The 20,483-nt window shown below is 36.7% G+C and overlaps 1 protein-coding gene across 3 annotated transcripts; it reads right to left on the reverse strand.

Annotated features, from left to right (window-relative positions):
* Positions 1-332: 332 nt before the first annotated feature.
* On the reverse strand, positions 333-14,971 carry LOC121427598 (THAP domain-containing protein 5-like). 3 transcript variants are annotated; one of them, XM_041624073.1, is made up of 6 exons: positions 14,767-14,971; positions 7,718-7,923; positions 4,830-4,970; positions 4,176-4,510; positions 1,219-1,334; positions 333-545 (listed from the first exon to the last, which is right to left on the reverse strand). In XM_041624073.1, the coding sequence occupies exons 2-5, from the start codon at positions 7,874-7,876 to the stop codon at positions 1,331-1,333; spliced, it is 639 nt and encodes a 212-aa protein (XP_041480007.1). In that variant the 5' UTR covers positions 7,877-7,923; positions 14,767-14,971; the 3' UTR covers positions 333-545; positions 1,219-1,330. The 3 variants fall into 3 exon arrangements, with proteins under 3 accessions (XP_041480007.1, XP_041480006.1, XP_041480008.1); XM_041624072.1 differs by lacking the exon at positions 14,767-14,971 and adding an exon at positions 13,367-13,617; XM_041624074.1 differs by lacking the exons at positions 4,830-4,970; positions 14,767-14,971 and adding an exon at positions 13,367-13,619.
* Between the last annotated feature and the right edge of the window lie 5,512 nt (positions 14,972-20,483).

Consider the following 20,483-nt stretch of genomic DNA (forward strand, 5'->3'; position numbering starts at 1 on the left):
TTGATAAATTGCTTTTTGTCATTCTAAATAGAAAATACAGGTATTTTCACTCATTGACAAATAAAAGTAGATATTTATTGAATCACTAAATTTATTGAATTGAATTTACTGAATTTATTAAAGTCAAATTTATTTCATTAAATAGATACATAGGAACATCCATTGTGTTCCTGCAAATTTACACTTTAAAAAAGTATTTCTTTATCCTGTAAAAGAATGAATAATTGTCTCAGTTTGTCAAAGATGTTGCGTCATTGGCTTTTGAGTTTCAATTAGATTCATTTCATTATTCATAAGTGTTTTTTTGCTGCTGTTGGTTTTTTTCTGATGTGTTTGTTGAAACTCCAGCTGAAGCTGTGGTTGCTGTTAACGTTCCCGGAGTGTTTGTTGGACACCTTGATGTTGTTGAGGTTGCCAGTGTGGTTTTTGCATCTCCTGCAGAAATTGTTGATGCTGCTGTAGTTGTTGCTGTTGGTCAATGTAGTGTTACATCTCCTGTGTGTTTGCTGCTGTTTTTGCTCCTACTGTGCATGTGATTGAAGTACCTGAAATAGTAATTAATTTATAATGCATATGAGCAAGATACTAAACTTATTCCTAATTTCAATTTCATTGTTAACCCTTAATAGAGTGGGGGGGGGGGTGGAGGCACCTCTTGGTACTTTGCAAGATTTATCCAAATGGACAAGATCCTCAGGCACTCCCGGGATGACCTACCAGAATAGCCTCACAGTAAGGTGTATTAACAGGATTTTGTACTCATAACATTCAGTTGATTTTGCATGAACTCAATTCATCAAATGAATGTAAAGGGTCTACCAGTAAAAAAAATTCTGTGAGCTTTTTCGGGTAATCTTTTTGACTCCTTTTAATGAAATATTAATAATAAAATACATGATGAAGTGAGTTTGACAGTTATTTGACATGTTGCATCTTATGTGCTAGTGGTGGGGTCAATCATTATAGAAATGCAGAATATACATGTACATGTACCAATTTGGCAAGAGAAAGCAAGTCACATTATCGACCAATGATTGATATTGGTTTGTTACTTTTGCAGCTGAAAAAAAAATCATCAACACCTCAAACTAAGAGTTTAATTCTAAAATTTGGATTCCTGACAAAGAGCAAATCAAGAAGACAAAAATCATTCAAATTGTTATTATGACTTACTTTCTATGCCAAAATGAATCAGAATTATAAATAAGTTTAACTTACGTTTAAATCACATTTCTAGGCTCTTTATCTGGCTCTTCAAACCCTTCAGTTGTTGATTCTGGCATGACTTTCTGATACTATTTTGTGTCCTTCTGGAACTGTGGACAAAACCTCACCTGAAGGAATAAATTAAAATTTTCAAAAAATGTTTGGCACTATAATTTTTTTTCTCACATGAATACATTACATGTATATCAAAAGAAAAGGAAACTTCATTTGACTATTAGGTTTTTGTCAGGGGGGGGGGGGTAAAGGGGTCAAGATGGGTCAATATGATGAACAAAAATGCAATAGTAAGTAATACATAAGGATCAATCTCTGGTTGAAAAACGTCACTTCATGCAATTATTCCTCATAATTCATCTTGCACACACATATACACATAGTGAGGATGGGTGAGAGAGAGCGAGCATCGTCATCGTACATGCAAAAAGTATTAAATCCATCACTGATGTATAGATGGGGGCCATGCCCCCCAGTCAGACTGCAGGTCCCAAGAGAGTGGCTTCTTTCATCCAAATGATATTCATGACTTGAGATGTTTTGTATATTTAATGAGCTTGACGCGGACCATAACACCTTTTCATTCGGTCATTGCTGCTCTAACTGTGCATCGAATTTCATGAATTTGGTACCATTGTAAAGAAGAAGAATCATTCTTTCATGTCATATGTTTGGATTTATTCAAAGATTTTGTAATATAGGTTCAAAGTTTGATCTAAAATATGCTATAAAATAAATATTTTCACCTGACAAAAGTTGCTATTTTCACACTTTATTTGTGTTTGAGCCCAAATGATTTTTATATCATGATAAAGCTGAATATGTATGCTTTGAAACGATATAGGTTTCAAAATAAGAATTGGTTTAATCGGGTCAAGATCACACTTTTCATTTGCCAAGTACATAAAGCAGTTTGAAAACAAGAATACTGCATTCTGATTGGTCAAATGGACCACCCAGTGGCAAATTCCAACGGTTCCAGTGCCATGGTTCGTAGGAAGGTCACACTTCCCATGTGGTAATCTCCTCAAATACCCTGTGCCTGTTGTTCTGTGAACCTTATCCAGCCAATCAGAACTCTGGATTTCATGCAAGTACAAAATTACAGAAATCTCGTATTGTACCTTAGTGGGAAAAGTGTGATCTTGACCCGATTAAAAGGTGCCGCATATCAAGAGTGGCATTGTGAGAAAGAAAAGAAGTTCAGCTTTATGGTGATATGGATATCATTGAGGCTCAAAATAAAAAGTTTGCACAATGTGCAAAAGAAAATGGAAGAAGAAAATTAAGTTTTGAGGCACACTTTCAGGCCAGAAATTTACTTATTTAACAAAATATTGTATACAAAATAAATGACCAATATGAAAGAGTAACTTTTACTCTATCTGATAGTGCAATAATATTTAATTTAACTTGAGGTTAAAAAGTAATGCCAGTAGTTGCAGTAAACACTGATTTCATGAGAAAGTCTGGCTTAATTGTCAGTATATCATCGAGGATCTAGATTTGGTAAAGTTACATAAACTGAACTTTGTGAAATCTTGAAATCTACGCTGAAAAATGTTCACACTGAAGATCACCAACACAGATAGGCACACGTGGGACAGTGTATTATTATTGCTGGAATATGAGCTTATTTCTCAGCAATTACACAATTTCTTCCAGAATCCTTTGGCACATATTTTTTATTCATACAAACAGACACTTGGGTGGTCATTATATTAGATTCTGTAAAAAGTCATTTTGAGATCGTTACCAATACTGGAATTTCTCTTTAAAACAGGTAAATTCTTAGACTCGAGAAAGAAAATCTCACGAATCACAAGATTTTGCAAGGATTCAGCCACGAGATGATTTGGATGTATCTGGACTTTTTGCTCATTAGCATAGGGACCTGCGGTCTGACTGCCCCCCCCCCCCAATGTTTAACGACCAAGAAAGAAAAGGAGAAAAAGAAAGAAAGCGAACGAGAAAGGGTGAAATAGAGAGTATTTACTGGATATTATTACGTCAAAATCTTTCCAAATTTTGATTTCTGTATTAAAAAGTTCTAAAATTTTGCACACTCCCTTCGCTCTCTTTGGAGAACTTTTGTTCCATTCGCCATATTTAGCCCTCTCAAAATATTTGGCTCATTACGCCACTGAATTCAATTGTAAGAATTTTATGTTTGCTTAATGTAGACTTAATCTAACCCTAATAAGACTGCCAGGGTATTTTGGAGGCAGGAAAGATGGGCGGAAGGGGAGTGGGGGCCCTCAAGATTGACCGTTAATTGCGCAATTGTGAAGAAATGCAAAATGCCTGCCACAGATGAAAAAATTGTATATTTGATCATTCTAAAATTATTTAGAATTATATATTTTACTAAATCATGCATGAAATTAGAATTTGGCTGGAAATCTATAAACACAGCCCTTGAAGTTTTTGTTCAGACACATAAAAATTAATTGATATCAAATACCTTTCATATGTATTTTTTTCCTTTCTTAAGTATTTCTTTGTTTTTTTTACTTTTTTTATATTGTTGACAAAATTTTCTGATCATAAGCACAATGAAATTAATTGATTTTAATCAGTAAAAATAAACATTAACCGGTATGATACAATTATGAATTCTGGCTAGAAACAGATTTTGCATTGGATTTGTCCATGAAATCACATTTTAGTGCAATTCTGACATGTGTAATTACACAATGCACAATGTTGCATAATTGCAGAACCGGGTACCCAGGTGTCACAAATTTTGTCTGAAAACTCATAAACTTTTTTTAAAAAAGGCTTTATAATGACGCGGCACAATCTTTCACGTTGTGGATTTATCGTGAAAATTTTTGGGCTCCCACCGCCTTTTTAGGGTTAAATCAGATAGCACATCATGATGGGTTTTACTGATATTCATTCTGCAACCCATATTTCAAAGACTATCCATCATATCTGACATTGATTTTTACCTGTGGCAGTATGTTAGTCTCTGCATTTCTACAACTGTGGCCAAATATTCTACTACTAGTTCATTAGATGGGCCCATGGCATTTTTCTTATTGTAGGAGACTGGCAAGCCCTGGCTTTGAAGTTCCTGGTATATCCTTCTCCAGCTGCAATATCTGGTCAGTTGAGGACTTGGGGGCTTTGTGTCAGGAGTGGTCTTGGTAATGGCGGTGGCAATGGTGATGGCAGTGACAGAAGCAGACTTGGTGGTGGTGACTGCAATTGCAGCATTGTTGATGGTGGTATATGCCTCATCACGACCAACATTAGCTCCTGCTGCCATGCTGCTGGTCTCCATCTATTATGTTTTAAATAGAATAAAACATTAAAACAATTGATTATTAACACATCAACTTCAGAACACTAGCATATTGATAATAAAACTTGTAGATTAGCAGTCAAAGCATAAAATGAACTTCCACAGAAGAGTACATGTACCTTCTAATAGAATTTCAGACCACCTTGAGGATGTTATGCTCAAAGCAAGGTTTTTATTTGACAACATTGGTCAGAGGGACATGGATTTAAATGTCAGAATACAACTGGTATCATTGGTTGATCAATCATACTGTACAATACCCCATTTAGATATATGTTGCTGTTATCTTCCACTTTACCCCTCTTAGATTTTTGGCATTGAGTAGTAGTCCCAGGGAAGGTGCTGAAGACTTTGGTACAGGTGTCTTTGCAGTATCTGGGAGGTTGCTTGCTGAATCTAAATGACTTTCTTTCGAGGGTTTCCCTGGTTTGTGTGCATTCTGTACGAGAAGAGTGAATAAAAAAAAAAACATTAAAAAAAGAAGAAAAATTGAATAAACCGAGATGCAAGAATGAAAAAAATGACTTTAAATTTGTCAAATTAATATTCAATAGTACATTTAGAATAATATTTGTTTAGAAATGAATCCTTTTCAATGGACTTGCAGCAAAATAAACATGTTTAAATATTCATGATGATTTATTAACCCTATCTGGCCCCAAAGGAGGAAGGGGGGGGGGTCTTAAAGGGATGGTCCAGGCTGAAAATATTTATATCTTAATACATAGAGTAGAATCCACTGAGCAATATGCTGAAAATGTCATCAAAATCGGATAACAAATAATAAAGTTATTGAAGTTTAAAGTTTAGCAATATTTTGAGAAAATAGTCATATCATGAATATTCATTAGGTGGGATGATGTCACATCCCCACTTTCCGTTTGGTTCATAAAATTATTTCATACATGTGTTGTCTCCATTATGATGAAATAAGTTTCAGCAATTAATATCTAATGTACTAAATCAGTTGTCAATCCAATTTTTCTAGTTCTTGGAGGATAAAATTTAATAAACATAATTTCATATAATAAAATTCAAAAGAACAATTTGAGATGTGACATCATCAGCCCACCTAATGAATATTCATGACGACCGTTTTCACAAACTATTGTTATAAACTATCAAATTCAATAACTTGATTATTTGTCATCTGATTTTGATGAAATTTTCGGCATTTTGCTCAGTGACTTCTACTCTATTTATTAAGCTACATGTATAAATATTTTCAGCCTGGACCATCACTTTAATAAGCCCCCCTCCACATGTTTTGCAATAATTCCACAGTTAGAAACATGTCCTTTTTTTTTTGTTGGTCAAGTCTCGCAGAAGTTTAGGGACCAAGTTTGCGGCATCCGGATACGCAGTAATGCAACAATGTATGAGTTCATGTCGGACCTAGAATTGCTCAAAAACATTATTTTTCTTACAAATCTAATCCAATGGAAATTCTATTTTAAATCATAAATGACAAATGCATCATTATTCTTGTACTTATTGGTTGAAAATTATAAAATCTTTGCTTTGTCTCAAAATATATCTATATTTTGATATTAATAGATGCTCTAAGATCTTATCTTTGAAATGGCATTTAAAAAATAAATTCATGCTTGAGCGAACATGGGACGTTTTATACTTTTAGACTTTTGGCTAATCAGCAGACTTATAATATATTCATTATCTTTGCCATAATTTTCGAAAAATGCTGTCAAATTTCACTAATAAATTTATTCATTTACCTGAATTACATTGGTTTTAATTTGAACTTCTTTTACCTTTGAATTTTGCTTCATAAGTAAGAAGAGACTTTCTTGTCAACCCAAGTGAGAAGATTTGCATTTTTAATTGGGAGAATTTGTAATCATTCAAATCCTTTTTATTATGTGAAACAAATTATGTTATGGTACCTTTGATAATAATTATGTGAAACAATTTATGTAATGGTACCTATAAAAGACATGAATCCTATTTTCAAGGGGTCATTGAATCCTTCACCAAGTTTAATTATGTGCTTGACAGGACAAACAAGAAAATATTCATGTCTTTCAATGGCAATGGTGTATTGAGTCAATTTTGAAGGAGCAAGATATGGCAGATCAGGTAAAATGCATTGAAAAGTTGTGAAGCGAGCAAGCAAAAATTTCCAGTTTTTACTAAAATATCCAATTTTGTGATTTTGACATAATATTCAGAATAATATCATATTTCACTTTCTATGTTTTCTGTTATTTTTCTTTCCACTTTTTTCCTTGGTCATAATTTTGTATTGGGAGGGGGGAGCACCCCGAGCCCCCACCCCTCAGTATGCCACTGTTCAAAGGCATCATAACCTTTGCAGAACACAATGAAAGGATTAAAAAAAAAACACGCTCTACCATAATTTGGTTTTAAAAAATGTTCTTGCCTAAGGAAGGAATATTCAAAACTAAAAGAGAACATATTAAAAAGGAACAACACCACAACTATCCAAATAAATAAGTAGATTTGGAAATGAATTTTGACTGCATAATTCGAAAATTATGGCAAAGATAATGAAAAGGTTAAGAGGAATTCTGCTGATAGCAAGAAGTCCGACCATCATATTATGCCATTTTGGCGCAAGCTTCCTTTTTTACCCCAGACAAAACAAAAATTTGTGTTTGCGTAAGCACGAACAAAACCAAATTATTTTAATAGCATTTGAAGGATAAGACTCCATAGCATGTATTGACACCAAAATATTGAGATCATAATTTGAAACAAAAATTTTATAGACTTTTCAAATCTATCCCATTTTTTCATACGCACTGTAGAACTTGGGAACTTATTTAGAGATTTACTTAACTGTACAGCAGAGAATTCTCTATTTATGCATAAAATAATTTATCAAAAATGAATTTTAATAAATTATGAAAAATCAGCAATACACCCTTAGCTTTGCAATTTCAAAGAAGCTCATGCTAATTATGTAGGGCTAAACCAAATTTTTAATTTGTTTGATCATTTAGTAAGCGTTAACTTAAAATACACAGTCCCCTGGTACACAGTATAGGCCGAGGTCCATGGTGACCCTAACGAATAGGATAATTTTCATTTCTCTTTGGCTACTGAGAATGGAATATTCAAAACATTGTTCTGTCAAACCAAAGGTAGATAGATAATACAGAGATTATATTTCTTTAAAACACGTATGATATAGATCTACTGTACCTTCTGATGACGAGGCGGCAAATTAAATGTGGTTGGGACAGCATCCTGTCTTAGACGAATCGTTTGCCCAGTCCTGTCAAAGCAAGCATCTTCAAAATGATCAGAACAGAGTACAGAGCTCTTGGAGGAATTCGATGAAGCTTGCTTCATATTGACCATCCATACTGTGTTACAGTACCAGTTCAGTCCAACGGCTGAATGGGAATCTGCAGCAAATGTAAACACATGTCATGAAATCAATTATATATAATTAAGAAAACTCTAGGCCTACTCAGCAGCGGCCCGTTTATCAACACCTGGACAAGTGAGTCATATTTATCTACCAACCACAGAGTTAGTTCCTATCTTTAGGATTTTTAACAAGAAATAATCCATTAATAACGTTATATTGAGACTATCGGTAGAAAGTACAAGAGATGTAGCCTTAATCACATAATAGCATAATTTTCAAAAAGTTAAATTATGATAAAACTTGCAATTATTGTGATAAATCAGGAAATACATCCAATCAAAAAATAGCAGAGCCAAAACTAGAACTAAAGCTTCGGTCTCTGTTAAAGGGGAATCCAACCCAAATAAAAACTTGTTCTTAGGGGAATAAGAAAAATCAGTCAAGTTGATAGGTGAAAGTTTGAACACTATCTGACAAATAATAAGAAAGTTATTTTTAAAGTTGTGAATATTGGTAATCCCTAGATCCACGAGACTGCAAATTGGCCACATATGTGATGTCACAGTGATGTAAGGCAAGGACTACTCTTCCATGTACTCCAATACATAAAATGGCTAATATGTCATTTTTTCAAATGTTTTACTTCAAATTTTTATTTTTCTTTCACATGAGGACATAAAACAATATACTACCAGGGTTATATTTAGATTACTGCCCCAGGGGAAGGGCAGTTAGGAGAAAAACACAAATCCCTGATAATTAAGTACATGGCCTATGGGAAAGTTGTCCTTGCCTCTTGTCATAATTTACTTACCCAGTTGCCACTTTGAAATCTACATAATCATAGGGATTTCAATTTTAAAGCAGCCATAACTTTCTTATTGCTGGTCCGATTTCTTTCAAACTTTCACCATTCTGTTTTATCTAATTTTCTCCTTTCCAACACTATATTTTATGACCAAGGCTGGATTCCCCTTAAGTGTAAAGGCATCTGGCCGAGCGTTGTTGGAGCGGTCGTGGAGCGGAGAGAAAAAAAAATCATCACCGCTCGCTACCGTTTACCATTTTCAAGTTCGATTTGTTTTTTTGTTTTCGATTTTTCCCCCATTTTGAGAGAAAAATTCTACCCTCTTTCCCTACCGCTCCAACAACGCTCGGCCGGTGTGACCATGCCTTTATGTTGGTTGTTCAGCTGAATTTCGTTGGCTTCACTCACCAAATACAGAAAAAGATATAAAAATACTCCTCGAGACAGAGGGCTGCCAGCTGTCTACTAAAGGCAAAACATGCATCAAACATAATTAAACCATGCAGACTTGGGATTAAAATGCCGAGAAAAATGAAATCATCACTAATTCATTTTGAACATGACTAAAAAACAAGGCAAAAGCAATTTTTGTCTCGCCCACTTATGAAAATAACCAGAAATATTGTGATTTGCGAGGGCACGCAAGAATTATATCGAAACTTCATTGTGAAATTACTGGGATGGAATAACACTTGTCATACCAGCCTTGCACGTAAACTTTAATATTGACCTGAAAATGACCTTTGACCTTACCATGTGACATCCGACTGCAGCATAAGTCTGCAAGTTTGGTTGAAAAGTGACTTACGGTTGCGGAGTTAGGTGTCATAAGAGAGTCTTGCATGTAAACTTTAACCTGTAAATGACCTTTGACCTTTCCATGTGACCTCTGACTGCAGCATAACATGCAGGTCCCCCAAGTCCATCTACCATCCAAGTTTGGTTGAAAAGTGACTTACGGTTGCGGAGTTAGGTGTCATAAGAGAGTCTTGCATGTAAACTTTAACCTGTAAATGACCTTTGACCTTTCCATGTGACCTCCGACTGCAGCATAACATGCACGTCCCCCAAGTCTATCCAACATCCAAGTTTGGTTGAAAAGTGACTTACGGTTGCGGAGTTAGTTTTCATAAGAGAGTCTTGATGTAAACTTTGACGTTGACCTGAAAATGACCTTTGAACTTATCATGTGACCTCCCACTTCAGCGTAACATGTGCAGGTCCCCCAAGTCCATCTACTGTCCATGTTAGGTTGAAAAGCGACTTACGGTTGTGGAGTTAGGTGTCATAAAAGTGTTGCATGTAAACTTTAACGTTGACCTGAAAATAACCTTCGACCTTACCATGTGACCTCTGACTGTAGCATAACATGCAGGTCCCCCAAGTCCATCGACCATCCATGTTTGATTGAAAAGTGACTTATGGTTGCGGAGTTAGGTGTCATAAGAGAGTCTTGCATGTAAACTTTAACCTGTAAATGATATTTTACCTTACCATGTGACCTCTGACTGCAGCATAACATGCACGTCCCCCAAGTCTATCCAACATCCAAGTTTGGTTGAAATGTGACTTACGGTTGCGGAGTTAGGTGTCATAAGAGTCTTGCATGTGAACTGTAACGTTGACCTGAAAATGACCTTTGACCTTACCATATGACCTCAGACTGCAGCATAACATGCAGGTCCCCCAAGTCCATCTACCATCCAAGTTTGGTTGAAAAGCGACTTACGGTTGTGGAGTTAGGTGTCATAAAAGTGTTGCATGTAAACTTTAACGTTGACCTGAAAATGACCTTTGACCTTACCATGTGACCTCTGACTGCAGCTCAACATGCAGGTCACCCAGGTCCATCTACCATCCATGTTTGGTTTAAAAGCGACTTACGGTTGTGGAGTTATGTGTCATTACAGGTTTGTGACGGACGGACAGACGACATTTGGATCCCTTAGTCTCGCCTTCACCTCTGGTGGGCAGGACAAATATGTCATACGGACGTTGAGATATGCCGCGAGAGCTTTTCTCGAAAGGGTGGGTTGAGGAGGAAAGTCAAACAAAACACACCTTTTCGGGACAACCGGGGAACTTTCCATGAAAGGCTGCATGTGTTTAATATTTTTTCTGAACCAATCGTTTCTATGAAAATTAGTCTTGAAATAACAATATAACAGTAATATAGACACTAGACAGAGGTGCATAGATGGGGGGAGGCTTGGGATGCTCTCCCCCCCCCAAAAAAAAAAAGGGAAAGAAAAATGAAATATAACATTTTCTGAATATTTTTATGTCAAGCTACAAAATGTGATTTTTTTTAATGAAAAGCTTGCTCGCTCACAACTTCTATTGAATTTTGCCTGATATGACACATCTGACTCCCTCAAAATCTTGGGCTCATTTTGTCTCTGATTATTAGGAGAAAAAGAGAGCTTGCAGTTTTTGTGATTCTGAATAAAATTTCATATTAATGAAGTAATTCAGGACACAAAATAATTACACAAAGCCATATGGAATTATGAGAAATAGTAAACAAATATATCAGGCTTTGAGAAAGTATAGTTGAATTATTTATCCGAGGTTGGTCTGACAATTACTTCCTGAGGGGCGAAGCCCCGAGGGAAATATAGTAGTTTTGCCAGTCCAACCGAGGATTAATAATTCCCACTATGCTTTCGAATGAAACGCCTGATATATTTGTTTTTTATCCAACTTTTTATAATTTATAACCAAAATCTATGTGATGAGCTTGCAAAGTCCGGTTACTTGAGTTGAATTACCTACTTTTCTCTGAGCCATCGTGCTCAGCAGAACGCAGATCAGTGCCTGTGCCGACACATCGCTGGACTTGCCCGGAGAGAGAGCGCGCTGGCCGGTGTGCCTGAGAGTTTAGCTAGATCCAGTTTTGTGAAATAATGATGTCAGACCTCGATATACTAGTATCCAAAAATATATCGAGGTATGACGTCAGAGTTGAAATATATTCGGTCACATGATGCTACTTGAACCAATAGTACTATACATGATTTACTCTATGTAGGATATAATGTATTCTATTCTATAGGCGTAAGTATTTGCATAGAAGTGTGATGAAACAAATCAGTGGCGAAGTGAGCCAAAGTTTTGAAGGGGCTAGATATGAATAATTGGGCAGATCTTTTTTTTGTGAGCGAGCAAAAAAAATAAAAATATTTAACTTTATAAATATCCAATGAAAGCATAATATTCAGAAAAAATATATTTCACCATTTTCTTTTCTACTTTCTTGGTCATAATTTATTTTTGTAGGAGAGGAGAGGGGGCAAGCGCCCGAAGACCCCCTCGCCTCATCTGTGCACTGAAGAAATTACTTTGAAACTGACTTTCCTTTGCAAGCTGCTGGATAATCTTTATATAATAGTTACCATGCAAGGACGGCTGCACTGCCGAGACTATTGAAAATAAATACATGAAAATGCGCAAAATTTGTGTTTTCCCTTCTTTCCTTCCGTTTTGTTTCACCTGCATAGGAGAGTAAAATTATATTATAGGCGCTGTTTTTCTGACGGTGGCGGCATCAACACCAAATCTTAACAAAAGGTTGTGTTTTTTAAATGAAAACTTAGAAACCTAGTTCATGAAATTTGGGCATAAGGTTAATCAAGTATTGCTAAACGTCCTGCCTGAGTTTCAGGTCACTCAGTTGTTGTGTGTCCGTACAGGTTGTGTGTCCACACGATCAATGTTAGAAAGTCATTTGAAAAAAGTTAGAAGCGAAGTTTCATCAAATTTTAGTACAAAATGTTGGGAAATATAAAGAACAAAATAGAAGATGATTACAAGTATTGAATTCATATTTTTAGTGTAATCCAAAGACAAAAAGGAAGGCTTCAAAAAGATTGTTTACATTCATAATTCCGAAGCTTCGTTATTCCGAAGGTTTGGATATTCCGGAGGTTCGTTAATCTGAAAGCGAAATAAGGTTCGTTGTTCCGAAGGTCGGACGATCCAAAAATTGAAATGACGTTCGTTGTTCCAAAGGTTCGTTAATCCGAAAAGGAATAATGAGAGTCATAATTCCGAAGGTTCGTTAGTCCGAAAAAAAATGAGGTTCGTTGTTCATTTAGTTTTTTCGGATTAACGAACCTCATTTCGTTTTCGGATTAACGAACCTCATTTCGTTTTCGGACTAACGAACCTTCGGAATTATCACTCATTATTCCTTTTCGGATTAACGAACCTTCGGAATTACGCCACAAATGTTCGGATTAACGAACCCTTTTTCGATTTAACGAACATTGTGGTTCAGGCAATAATGAATTCACGTGTTTTGGAATTACGAACCTTCTGAATTACGAAGTGTAACCAAAAGATAACATGTCCGGACACTGGACCCCCTCCTATATTAGTTTTGTTTTTAAAGATCGTGATGTTCCATGAGTTTTATATTTCCCCATAAAATCCCACCTTTGTCACTCGGAATATCAGATCGACTTAACGGACACGATGTTCAGCCAGATGGAGCGTATAGTAGTGGTGGTGAAGTGGAGCCGGCACAAACATCGCTCAAAGTAACTAAACTTGTACTAGTAATGAGTGGGGCTAGGACCTAGGCCAAACATACTTAGGCTACCACAACAGGCGATAGGCTTTCTTACCCCTCCAAAGATAACTTCTTAAATTGGAGATAAAATTTTACCTTCTAGGGTGACCTTTTCTTGGACTTGCCCTATACCCTGTACCATGAACCGTTTTGGCAGTGGATATCTAAGTCAGTGGGTCGCGCATGGGATCTCATTCTCACTTCTGGTGTCCATACCACATGATTTTTCTGTGCGCGGTGGCGCATCTTTGGGCCCGAGCCGAGATAGGCCTCGACTCTAACATTAGAGTCTACGGACAAGCCCAACTCATAGTCAAGGGTTCATTACATGCAGAAACAGATCTAGAGGGGGGGTTGCAACCCCCCCCCCAAAAAAAAAAAAAAATCTGGGGACCATTTTTTTTAATCTTATCTTTTTAAAAAACTTGTAATTTTATTTTATTCTATTTCTATGTCTTCATTTAATTTATTATTATTATTTATTTGGGGGGAGGGTTGGGCGAACAAATGTCACATAGTCCTTTTTGCCCCCCATCAGCTTTTTTGAGGACACGGGCCACCGCGGAAGTGACAATCTAGGCCAGGGTTGCCGATTCTCATCCCCAAACAAAAATCCCCCCATTAAAAAAAAAAAAATGGGGGATTGCAACTTAATTTTACAAATTTTCATGGGGGTTAATTTGGCAACGACCTCTATATCAAAAATAGTGGTGTTTTAGATGCAAGGAAACGCCATTTTCACACACAGATTTTCAAAAATTTTCCCTACGTGGGAGGGGGGACACCCCCCCAAACACCCTCGCTTGCTCCGCTCGGTTGGACTCGGTCGCTACGCTCCCTCACATACCACCCCAACCCCCCCTTTATAAAAGCTGGATCCGCCCCTGACATGCCACAGCGCACAGAAAAACCAAGCCATTACTTAGAAGTGGTGTGTTTAATGCCTTATGGACGTGGACATCACTTGCAGAAGTGGGATCGCAGCAAGCCAGCATGCGCGACCCACTAACTCATTAACTGTCAATTCGAAATCCACTGCCAAACATGGTTCAATGGTTTAATTTACCAGTATTAATACTAACCTCGCAATGCGTGTGGGTGCCCAAGCTAAAGCTGTTTTTAATAATCTAAAAATAAAATCACGTCAATCACTGACTCAGACAGTCAATAATTATATAAAATTTGTCATCCAATGAAGTTTCCAATTTCAACATGCATTTTGCTCTGAGTCAGTCTGAGTATGAATTTTACACCATTAATCAAAATCTAGGCCTAAATATCAGCCTGTATAATTCATTACCATTTTAGGTGTGCACAAAAGACCAATCCCCCTGGCCTGGCATGGGCATGGTCGACTACAGTAGGACCCTACACAAACTTGAATACACGGGACTATAAATTGCACAGCTTCTTGCAAATGCAAGTTTGGCAACGACTAACGAATTCCCATTTTGTTTTCAACGTAATTTTGAAGTCGAAAACATAGCTAAACTTACGAATGCAATGTCCGTCCACATTCTACCAATTAGAGAAGTTGTTTGCAGCTCTCGTTGACATGAATAACGTGCAAGCTAAACAAGAAAGGTTCACCAACATGCCGACCTGTGAGTGTGACCGTCCCGCGCCCGGATATCGATCGAGCGAAGATATCGGCTTGAGCAAGGTGCAGCCAATCAGCGACGATCTCATATTCCCTGCCAGAAAGAGGAGACAGAATTATTTTACATGGACGGAATTTTTTGTGATGTGACACAAAATCATTTTGTCGACGGAATTTTTTGTGATGTGACACAAAATCATTTCGTTGACGGAATAAATATTTGCATCGCAACGAAATGAATTTCGAGGACACAATTTTATTTCGTCTCGAGGAAATTGATTATAAGTGTGACACAAAATAAATTTTGTATACGAAATCAAACTGCATCATGACGAAATGAATTTCGTTGGAGTGAAACACATATTTTCCTACAGAATTTTCCTTTGGACAATTGGGGTGCTATTTCGTTAGATCAAAATTCATTTCGTGTGTACGAAATAAATTTTGTGGACGAAATTACATTTCGTCTCGACGAAAATTTATTTTGTGTGACAAGAATAATTTTGTATACGAAATAAAACTGCGTCATGACGAAATCATTTTCATACGAACAAAAAAACTTTTGTGTACGGAATGACGTGAATTGGACGGAATTTACCATCGGACATTTGGTGCGCCATTTTGTATGGCACGCCAAATGAAGTTTGTGGACGCAATTACATTTTGTCTAAACGAAATTTATTTTGTGCATTTCGTCGAGACGAAAATGATTTTGTGTGACACAAAATAAATTTTGTGTACGAAATTAGAAAAGCGTCATGACAAAAAGATTTTCGTCTGAATAAAAACACATTTTGTGTACGGAATTGCTTGAATTGCACAGAATATACTGGCGTACACTTGGCACGCCATACAACCGGTGAGTGACTATTCAGGACCTTCATTTTATGTTTGGTGTTTTACTCTTGTAAAAATGACCTCCAACACCAAAAGGTCAACAATGAACTTGAAATCATCTATCTATCTATTCATCTATTTATCAGGTGCGTCGCTCAATTTTTCAGATAGGGGGGAGGCAAAATCATGAATCAACGTTCCAAATGCGCTTGATCGCACAAAACAAACAAGCTCTCGCACCCACCCACACACACACATATAGGCCTATACATATAAATATGCATTACCACTTTGCCTCATTAATATTATCTAAGTCCAACACGCGGAAAGTAATATCGTCATATATATATATATATATATATATATATATATGTATAGCTTCCCTGATACAAAGCAATATGATTCATCGTATGTTTGAGACCTGTCGGTAAAAGAAGGCAAAATATAATTATCCCTAGTATCCTCGCATAAAAACTACGACAGTCACTGCATCAGTTTCTGACATCTGCCTCAATTACCTCTCTCCATAACTGATGGCACAAAGGAACAATGTTTACTAATATGCCCGGTTTCCATGGTGATATCCCTTTCTGTGATAGACGTTTGCTTGATCTCACATAACATTATATTTGAATTGAAGTGCAGCAATTTATTGCCATCACGATATTACCCTTTCGACCAGTTACTGGGTTTCTTATAAAAACAGATAATGATGAAATCTGTGTATTCAATTATTCCAGATTTGTTTGATATCCCATGACAATATGTTTAAATATAACGGTCACACTTACCATGTCCGTGCCCTTATATGTCATGTATGCTATAGTCACATCAAGGACTATTCCATAAAATATTCAACCTTTTTGTACGTCCGACCTCAATTTTCCTGAAGTTATACTTCACTTTATATAAACTTACCAAGTCATGGTCTTTGATAACATTATATACTTTCAAAACTAAGACTAATTGTGATTAAAGTGCAGGATTTCACTTTCATCACAATTAGTCTTCCGACCAGTTACTGGGTTTGTTATAAAAAAAATATATATATATATATGATATGGTCTGATTCGTAATGAACTATTCCAAATTTGGGATAGATGAACACTGACAAGCTTCCCTAAAATACCGACCAGTTACTACGTTTGTGTTATTAAAAAAAAGACGATGATACAGTCTGATTGTAATTAACCATTCCAGATTTGGGATAGGTAAACGTTGAAATTTTTCCCTAAAACTGCATGTTCATCAATAATGCAAAACACAATATCTGTAATGATAATGGTCACAACGCCGAAGCGTTTATGTTTATTCTTACGTACAGCCTTATAACTTCATGTCTTTACCTCTCTCATAATGTTTGTACCTTCTTTTCTTCTGACTTTCTACTCTACTCCTCCCCTTCACCCCCTCTCCCCCCCCCCTCTCTCTCTATCCCCATCCATCCCCCCCTCTCTCCCTCTCTATCTGCCTCTCCTCCTTCCCAAGTCTCTCTTACCTTTCCATATTCCACAATACCATACTTTATCCTATTATTTATTTTGTAATTATCTGCGTTATTGTTTGAATATTTTTTGTGTCTTTATTACCTTGTAAATACATCGCAATTCGGCCTTAGCCGCGATGATGTCTTGATTTTTATTAATAAACCATTTATCTATCTATCTTTATCTATCCAAAACGATCAATATTATGTTAGATATTTTCAGAGGTTTGGATCCTGTTTAATTGTTTGTCGAGGGCAATTCCATGAAATATTTTCGTCCGACCCCCAATATGTGGGACTTTCATGAAATTTATTTTTCTGTCTCTGATTTCTTGTTCTTTTGAAAGTATATAATGTTATCAAAGACCATGACTTGGTAAGTTTATAAAGTGAAGTATAACTTGAGAAAAATTGAGGTCGGACGTACAAAAAGGTTGAATATTTTATGGAATAGTCCTTGATGTGACTATAGCATACATGACATAAGGGCACGGACATGGTAAGTGTGACCGATGCCCCACCCCATCCCCCGCGCCAAAATAAGGGGGGGGGGTGAGAAAGAGAGAGAGAGAAAGAAAGAGAAACGTAGTGGTGGAAGAAGATATTATTGTACATTATTAATATTATGTTATATTACATTATATATATTAAGTAAGAAATATTTTTTTTTCATAACTTTCTGAAGCATAATTTTCTTTCTTTTTTTTTATTTATTCAACATATTTATACAGGATAAAAAATGGCAATTGATTCAGCAATGCTGTTTTTCAACGATGTCATGTTGAAACACATGTATACATACATAAAATTATTTCCAGTTATAACGGTAGAGATGAAAGTAATGTATGGAATACATGGATTAAAAAGGTAAGGTAGATTAAAACAGGATTAAATCAGACCAGTATCAGATTAAAAAAAATGAGAATAGACGTACACAAGCGCAGTTAAAAAGCACACACACACACTAAAACTCACTACATCACACACCATCTCTCTCTCTCCCACCCCCCCCCCCCCCCTTCATTCTAATTTCCATTCTCGTTCTCATTCAATCTTAATCTCGGTCACACGTAAGACACTCCCATGTGAGCAATGAGCAATCAAAAAATTCTCAACAAAAACAGCCACAAAAAAAAAAACCTCAGCGGATTAATTAAAAAAATAAATTTATACAGAAAAAAGATTAAGATGAGTCGCGAAAAATCTGGGTGGTCTGGCTAGCATTCGAAGATAATAGTTGATCACGAATATTACACAATCATAATAAGAAAAACTACTGCCCATCTGAACTGTTCAAATTTTACCTTTTCTTCCAATATATGTCTGCCATTCTATTCTTATTCAAGTTATGATTGTCTGCATTCTCCTACGGCAGTTGAAATTGTTTCAATGGCCTCTAATGTTTAATGTAATTCTGGAAACGTTAGGTATAAGGAACCAAGTTAGGACTGGCCTAGAGATTTCATGAGTCCATTCTACTGGATATCATCAAGAATGAATGAATGAATGAATGAAAAGTACACCTCAGTATATTTTACGCGGTACTGACGATTCTGGGTCACATTTCATTAAACTTGCTACAATAACTAATTTGCAATAACAGTTTAAAGCTATTGAAATCCATCTGTTTGATTCGCTGATAGTAGACTGGATGCATTTCTTATAATAACAACGTTTTTATGAAACGAGGCCTTCAATTCAAAGTGAACAATAGCTTCCGTTGGGTAAATGCATGTCTTTGGAAGATATGAAGTAATCTGTGGCCCGTAACACAAATCTTAGCAATGATCGTAAAACATTTGTCTACGATTTATTGCATTGACTACAATGAAAAATCAATCGTATGGAAATCAAGTGTACGATTAATTGCTAACCTTTATGTTAAGTGATCCTGGAGGGTGTTTCATAAAGCTGTTCGTAAAGTTACGCACAACTTTACGCACGACTGGAACATGTTCTAAGGTGCTAAGTCAACTGCACAGGCATGACAGAGATGTATCACATAACAGAAGAAAGGATCACCAATCGTGCGTAAAGTCATTCGTATCTTACGAACAGCTTTATGAAACACCCACCTTTCATCTATAGATAATGTTGTGAAAAATGCATTAAAACACGACCAACATGATTTGGAAAAACATGAAGTTAAAGGAAAATTATATTTTAAAAACGTACATGGATGTATCTTATATCGGCACGTACTACGTTCATACAAAATTACCTAAAAATAATAGTATCAAAAACTTCCTGAGTGAAAGCGAAACTCCTGCAAATTTTCAGTGTTATCCTGTGTGAATAGCAGATGGGATCAGCGGACTGGCTATTTGACAATTATATTGCCACGAGTCTACAGAACTTAACTGTGGTAATGAATTCGTAATATATTTCTGTTTATTTTGGGTTTAATACCATGGTCACATTTGCTACGGCCGCCGTAGATTCTAAAATTTCTACGGCGAGTAGCAATTCTACGGTCGCCTCAGAATTTCCACGGCCACTTACTCTAGCGGTCACATAAGTTACGGTCGCCGCACGGCGTATTTTTTTATTTATGGAGAAAAAAAATCTGCGGCTGACGTATGTCCTTGAAATCATGACGTACGGTCGCCCTAGGGCGACCCTGCGCTAGCCGTAGGTTTTTGACAAATACTACGGCAGACACAAGGTGGCCGCAAGGCGCCCTCAAGGCGGCCGCAGGGGGACTATACAGTGAGAAATAACATCATATTTTACATTTGACATTTCATTTCAGAAAGTTTTCAAAGTGTCGCACCATGCCCATGCACGTATTCTGGGCGGGAGGGAGGGGGTTCGGGGCCCGGGCCCCCGGGTAGGCGAAAAGGGGGCGCCATAAAGAGGGAGGAAAGAAAGGGAAAGAAATGGGAGATAAAAAGGAGGGGGAAAGAAGAGAAAGAGAAAAGGGGAAAGGGGGAGGAGTAATAAAAGTGCTGGAGCGCCAAATTGATGTTCGACTTAGGAAGGGGGGGGGGGGTCGCCAAATTAATGTTTGATACTGATCTGTATATTATACGATCAGTAATGTTCGACCTAGGAAGGGGGGGGGCAAATTCGACCTCCGCTTCGCGCTCGCATCGAACGATTATTTAGATGACATCCTGTTAATGATTACCTAATGATTACTTGCGTAGAATGTCTAGTTTTGGAACAGAATATAATCGAATAATTTTTAAGTGCCCATCCTGATCATGATTACCAATAATGCTTAGAATTTCCAAACTTTGGGTCATTTTGGAATATAGACAATCATCAGCTCGCCCTGACAGATAGAT

The sequence above is a fragment of the Lytechinus variegatus genome, chromosome 14, assembly GCF_018143015.1.
Source record: "Lytechinus variegatus isolate NC3 chromosome 14, Lvar_3.0, whole genome shotgun sequence".
NCBI lineage: Eukaryota > Metazoa > Echinodermata > Echinoidea > Temnopleuroida > Toxopneustidae > Lytechinus > Lytechinus variegatus.

What these genes read in the sequence shown, in the direction of transcription:
- LOC121427598 (XM_041624072.1), bottom strand. Translation starts at nt 13,412, where the DNA reads ATGGTACAGGGTATAGGGCAAGTCCAAGAAAAGGTCACCCTAGAAG. An exon ending in AGAAAAGGTCACCCTAGAAG is followed by an intron (nt 7,924 to 13,366) that starts GTAAAATTTTAT and finishes CATTTGCTGCAG; the next exon opens with ATTCCCATTCAGCCGTTGGA. An exon ending in ATGCCAAAAATCTAAGAGGG is followed by an intron (nt 4,511 to 4,829) that starts GTAAAGTGGAAG and finishes AAAACATAATAG; the next exon opens with ATGGAGACCAGCAGCATGGC.